Below are 7,165 nucleotides of genomic sequence, written 5' to 3'. Positions count from 1 at the left end.
TGTAGACAATGATGGGTTTGGAGATGATTTCAAAAATAACGGACATTTTTGTTTGACTAGCAATCTGCAATGTCTTGGACCCTGATTATTCTTCCATCAATACTATGACCTTGACATTTATATTACTACTTTGTCGGTAAACAACAAGAGTCTGCAATCCTTTTTTCGGCATTAGGGCACGATTTTCGGCTACCAACCATCTGAACGACCTTTCTAAGCGGGGTATATGATTAACGACTGATATATAGTTGATTGTGGGCAAATAATCATCAATTTATATATATAATTGAGTGGTGGGTAATATTAAAAGATGAACAAGAAGTATAAAGTTAAAAACATTTTAATAAAAGTGAAATGTGTCTATCTTGACGCAGTTATTTACATGCAACATAGTGTGTATATAATACAAAGTTCGAAAACGTTACATGACAAATCAAGACACATACATAATTACGATATTGATTTTTCTTAAATACACATGATCACAATACTATCATCGTATGCATGTAAGAGCCTACACAAAGTAGTACACACATATATGGATGTGACATATATATGTCAAAGCACTTATAACAATTTTAATGTCTCCATTTTGGGTCATTTTCATAATTTTCGTCTTTTTAGGATTATTTTTGAGGACTTTATAGAACTATAAACACATCTTTTACACAATTGTCTCTTCTATACCTATACGAAGGACAAATATGGCCAGAGTCCTTTTTTTAAAAATAAATATAGTTCCGCGTCTTCACGGACTACTTGCTCTTACATACATTGATAACTTAATTGTGTATTTATATAAATTACATAACATAGAGTAGTATAAATACCTAATTTCTATATAGTTATCTTCTTTTATGTAAAAAATGGCTCTATAGTATAGCACCGTCTTTCAAAATGTTTAAATAATGAATAATTAAATGAAATGTAGCTGCAGTAGAATATATACCTCTAATTCATGTATGATAAAATGCAAGTATATTCCTATATTACCCTATTATCATCTCATTGAATTGTTTAAAAAAGTAATCAATTTGTTGTACTTTAAATTGGAACAGGTCATTGTTGTTTACAAGAATTGTATGTGGAAATATGAACACTTTTACAATGGGCAGCCGAGAGAGTACAAGTGCTTATGCTTCATCAGTGACTAAATAAGGCATGTCATTATAAGTTTAACTGTCCCAAATCATTATTGTGAACTTCATTAGACAAAACAGGTATTTCCATCTAGATCTCCGGTGATGTGCAATTTTAAAGAAAAGCTAGAAAACATTAAACTTCTCCAATGAATCATTAATTATTTTTAACTTCATTTATTTCTATAAAGAGTACATGATTCTATGACATATAAAATATTATTCAGGTGGAATTGAAATTTCTATTTAAAACTCAACAAACCAATACTTTAATATTCCAAGATAACACTAACTTTAATACAAAATATCTTGTTGTTGTTTTAAGCAAAATACATGATTAAAAACTTACTTTCAGTAACATTTTTTTCGAGTCAGCCATTTTGTATAAATTACCCTATACATTTCAGTAATTTCAAAGAGGACTTTTGAAATTTCCGTGAATAATTTTATAGTTCTCGTATTTCCTTCTTTATATTTCAAACATAATATACTTGACTTAACTAAAGTAAATGATCACCTCAAATTAAAACGGGTACGAATTATGTTCATATAATTTGAAATAATCAATATGGCACAATATTAAGCTAATATGATATGGCTGAAAATGACTTTGACAAAATAGCTATATATATAATAAGAGCCAAGAAGCAAAAACATATGGCTGAAAATGGCTTTTATAAGCAATACAAAGTGGATAAAAAATTTTGTGTAATCAATTCTTGTATAATTAATAAAATGACCGAAATGTGTTGAATAGATGTTGTACAAAAACTGAAATTCAAATTAGCAATATATATGTAAGCAAATATTGAGTCTTCATCAAAAACTAAGTTCCCAAAGATCGATTTGTGACAACATTATATCTCATAAAAGTATCTTTATCAAAAAATAATAATTTTAAGTTTTACTTAAGTACACAAACTTTGACTTGATTTCATACAAAATACTGTACTGAGTGAAATAAATATTAGTGCAATTAATTTGCAACAATGTTCAACATCTTTATTCATATTTTTCTTCAACTAAGGTGATTGTTGACAACAGCCAGGAACATCTTTAAACAAATGCTCGCCATGAATAAATAATAACAGAGAAAAGAAATGGTATGTTAAGATATAGTTCATGTGTTTAAAATATTCAAAAAATAATCAGAGAGTATGGAACCAGTAAAGCCATGCAACATAATAAAACAGGTCGCAGACCCTTCTTACGTTTCTGCATAGAGCTACACATTTACGTCAATTATAATACACAAAAACAAACATGAATAAATCACTAACATTTTCTAACATAAAACTGTACATATTTAAGTTCTATTGCACCAGTTCAAACTTTGGTTTAAAGTCAATAATAGAAAAAAAATCAAATAGAGCAACTTAATAGTTGTTGCTCGAACAATAAGCTTAAAAACATACTTAACTACACAACCTTCCAGACAGGTTATAACACGAAATTTCATTGGCTAAACCAGAACCATGGTATCTGCTTAGACCAATTAAAACCTTTTAGTTAAATGTAAATATAACATAAACTTTCATTGGCCGTAATAAAATCCTTTTACATTTAAATTATATATGTGGTACTGTATAATCAATAATGAGAAAATACTAAATTATGAGTGAAATATGCACTTTTTTGATAAATGAAAAATAATACTGTAGAAATAATTAAATGTTTCTTTGATTTGATAATTCAGTTCTAGAATATTTATACTAGAAAAGTTGAGGTCATTTGCTGAATAATTTATTGGAATAATAATCAAATGAGTGATGTGTTTCAAGTAAATTAATAATTCTTGAGTAATCAGTATTTAAATAGTCTATTCTATAAAAATGAAATTAACTTGGTTTTTTTTCAATACACTTTTTGAGAAAGCTGCACCAAATAGGACATTAAAAACATCTATGATTTAAAAACGAATCAAAACAAAAACGGTTAGAATTAAAAAAAAATATTTATTAACAATATAATCTTTTTAAAAAAATATAGTTTCAATATGTTTCCTTAAAAATCTATAAAGAAGACTTCACTCTCAAATTAAAAAGCGAATTATTGGTAGAAAATGTTGCTATGGCATCAAACAAAACACTGCCATTGGACAGTTACTTCAATGAGCTAATTATAGCAACCAATCAGATAATTCAGTGCTAATAATAGCAACCAATCAGATAATTCAGTAAGACTGGTCTACAGTTACACCAATGAGCTAATAATAGCAACCAATCAGATAATTTATTGCTAATAATAGCAACCAATCAGATAAATCAGAAAGACTGGTTGCTATAATTAGCTCATTGGTGTTACTTTAGACCAATCAAGACAATTTAGTGCTAATAATAACAACCAATCTGATAATTCAGTGCTTACAGAGTATAATAGCAACCAATCAGATAATGCAGTAAGACTTGTCTATCTATTTAACATCCAAACAATAAAATAATGCTACTTTAACCAGGCCATTTATCATATTAATCTACATACTAAATAAAGTTTTTTTAACATAATTTTATAAAGTTATTATCTGCCATTTTAATCAAACCAAAGACTTAACAAATATAAAAGTAAGGTGTTATGAAATAACAAAATACAGAAATAGTCTAATAATGTACATTTTACAAACATTTCTTTGTGTTTAATCTCTTTAATATGGATAAAAAACGTTAAACATAAAAAAATCACAAAAGAAACAAAAAAAGAGCATAAGCAGACATTAAACAACTGTATTGAGAATGTAATAAACTTTAACATTTTCACCAATAAATTTGTAAAGTAGACTTGCTCAGTTTTCAATTTCAAAATGTAAATAGTTTTGATATCAACCAGATGTACAGGCTGATATAGCTCTATAGTGATGGCAAGTCATCATGGTCACTTATATTAAAAGGCTTAATCAAAATGAATTAAACTTTTTTAACACTTCTTTAAAGTAAGAAGAAAATTATCATGTTTACTTATCATAAATATTAACAGTAAATAGGCATGAAATGTACTTATTCTAGTTCAGATGTTACAGTCATGTGCATATGAATCTTTTACAGAATTAAAGAAAGAAAGTCGACAGAATTAAAATCTGACCTTTTGTTACCAAATGAACCTTATAATCATCAGGATAAAAAATCTGTTACCAAAACATGAAACAGTCTGAGAAAAAAAAGACATCTCTATTGGATGATTCCATTAACGAAAAAAATTCAACCAATATGTAAATACTTCATTATCAAATTGTTTCCAAAAATATTTTTCAAAATCTCATGTCTAGCCAAAAACTGTTTTATATATTAACAGTTACAGTAAGCCATAAATCCAATTCATTGAATTATCATCTGTCTATACACAGAAGTCGCTATACTTCTTAAAATAATAAGCACAGTCTATCTGAAATAGTTGTGTACATAATGTACAGCAGAGAACCAGTCTTGATAAAGCTACATCGTCATACGATGAACACAAACTGTCCGCTTTGACTGCTGGTCTCCTACACTAGAGACCATCTACTCTCATCACAGTATAGACACATCAAGGTAAAGTTGAATGCACTATTTCATAGAGCACATACTTTACAAAATCTCAATGTTCAAAAAGCTTGTCTACCATGCTTCAGTTTTTTTTGTTTGTATACACAATTAGTAAAGCTGAAAACTCCACTAGCAGATTATAACACTATGATTTACACTAATACTACTTTCTTAAATTTCTGCAGTTCTTGTTTCAGGAATGTAGCCATTCTGATTAAGAAAGTTGTTAAAGCGGTTGCACTCCGAGTATGGTGGGGGAGACATGGTAGAATTAGATGCAGTACCAACAGAATTTGCAAGTTTTCCTTTATTTGTAGATGAGCCAGAGCTAGAACCACTAGCAACTGATTCCGGTGGTGAGATTTTTGTGGGTCCATTTGATGCTGGCTGCATTTGAGTGTTTTTAGTATTCTGTTGTTGAATTGTGTTTAAAGCACTATAGATTTGTTTCTGTGTTGGCATACCTTGAAATGTCACAGTAACCGGTTGACCAGGCTGATTCTGGCCATATCCAGGATTGTTGCCATATCCCGGATTGTTGGGTGGCATGGTTATGACTGGGGGAGGTGCAGGGGGCATCTGATTAAACTGGGAGGGGTCGGAGTTATTACTACTCCCCGTTAGCCCCGTCATGGCTGTTGTGTTGCTAGGGCCAGTACTCCCTTGATGACTAGGTCCACTTTGAAGTGAGCTCTGATGAGAGCTTGAATGAGCCGAATGACTTTGTGATAAGCTCCAGTGTGGATTCTGAAGAAGGAGCTCACTTTTCCAGGCACGAAGTCGAGCATGTACTTCGCGGAAATTTGGTCGACGGGTTGGCATTTCATGCCAACACTCAACCATAAGTCCATACATTCTAGCTGGGCAGTCCTCAGGACTGGGTAAAATTTGACGTGACCTTATCATTTCAATGACTTCTTGATTAGAAAAGCCATAATAAGGCTGCAAGCCGTAGCTAAATATTTCCCACAACACCACACCGAAAGACCAGACATCGCTTTCTGTAGTGAACTTTCCATACATTATGGACTCTGCAGGCATCCATCTGACTGGGAGAAGAGATTTGCTCTGAACTCTGTAGTAATCTGATGAGTAAACATCACGTGACAGACCGAAATCTGAGATTTTGACTGTGAGATTATCTCCAACAAGAATATTTCGTGCAGCAAGATCCCGATGAACAAAGTGGTGACTAGCAAGATATTCCATCCCAGATGCAATCTGAGTGCTAATATGTAACATATCACCATAATCAAGAATCGGTCGCTGCGATCCGTCCTCATCTGACACAACGGACATGTCAGAGTGTGGTGAATGCTGAATCAAATACTCGTGCAAGTCACCCATAGACATGAACTCAAACAACATACACATTGGTTCCTGTTTCATCACCACACCTAACAGACAAACAATATTCGGATGTCTCATTTCGGACATCATGTCCACTTCTCGTCTAAAGTCATTCTGAACTTTCGGTGCGGCATTCTCTTTTAACGTCTTAATTGCCACTTTTGAAACAGTATTTTCACCAAACAAGCCTAGAACTTCACCTTTATACACTTTACCAAACGCACCTTCCCCTAACTCTTGCAAGAACCGTACAGATGATATGGGAAATTCACGAACTCGTTGAGATGCCGATTTTGCTGTCAAGGGACACAACTCCATATTTTGAGCCTTGTTACTGATAACAGCCTTGGTGTTTGCAGAGTTGTTTTTCCTTGATCTCTGACAGAAACAGACTAAAGCAAGGAGGAGAGCTAATGCCAGTGGTACAATAATGCCTGGTACAATAATTACAACCAGATTGCTGGATTCCGTTGTCGTTGCTGAAAAGGAAAGATTTAAGTCAAATTTTTTTCAATAATAGGTTATTATAAATACATGTATACAAAAAATATTGTGCATGATGTTGTATATTTTAATATACACTATTTTTCATAAAAAAATGTTAGTATGGTTCAACAGTGGATTTAAATAACTCAATAATTCCTGCATTTTTTTCATTAAACTGAAAGGCAGCAAACACAATTATTTTTTTTTATAAGCAATGTTTTAAGTATAATACAAATGTACATTGTATAAATTCTTGTTAAAACTAATTATCCCTTATCAGAAATACAATCAGTTGACAGCATATTTTTAATGTAAACGAAATCTTTAAAATCGGATTTGAAAACATACCACAAACTGGGACATCACACAATTCCTTGTACTTAAAGCTACTATCCGTATAGCACCAGGGTCCGGCCATTGTTCCGTTTGGATTACGACATTGGTTATGATCTCCTGCGGAAGAAATTAAAACAAATAAGGCTGCATTAATATTTTGTTTATACATGTATATATTTTTAAGATAGAAATGGCTATATTGGAACTAAGTTGCATGTTTATAATATACTCCTAATATGTCACCCTCTTAAAATAAAGTTGTTATTAGAATTATTTTTACAATACAATAGTAATTCTGTTTGACATAACTTTTTAACAATTTAACAAAACTAAACAAAA

General features: G+C 31.4%; 1 protein-coding gene across 6 annotated transcripts in view; it reads right to left on the bottom strand.

The window, feature by feature from the left end:
• Positions 1-324: 324 nt before the first annotated feature.
• The window catches only part of LOC132758113 (inactive tyrosine-protein kinase transmembrane receptor ROR1-like), a 203,355-nt gene continuing 196,514 nt past the window's right edge, over positions 325-7,165 (bottom strand). For all 6 annotated transcript variants that reach the window (XM_060749620.1, XM_060749621.1, XM_060749622.1 and 3 more), the window contains 2 exons: positions 6,839-6,943; positions 325-6,483 (listed from right to left, as the gene is read on the bottom strand). In XM_060749620.1, the coding sequence (XP_060605603.1) occupies positions 4,826-6,483; positions 6,839-6,943 (1,763 nt within the window). In that variant the 3' untranslated portion in view covers positions 325-4,825. The remainder of the gene's footprint in view (positions 6,484-6,838; positions 6,944-7,165) is intronic.

The sequence above is a fragment of the Ruditapes philippinarum genome, unplaced genomic scaffold (genome assembly GCF_026571515.1).
Source record: "Ruditapes philippinarum isolate M1 unplaced genomic scaffold, ASM2657151v2 ctg42_1_1_1_1, whole genome shotgun sequence".
NCBI classification, from domain to species: Eukaryota; Metazoa; Mollusca; class Bivalvia; order Venerida; family Veneridae; genus Ruditapes; species Ruditapes philippinarum.
This window is presented reverse-complemented; position numbering and strand designations above follow the sequence as displayed.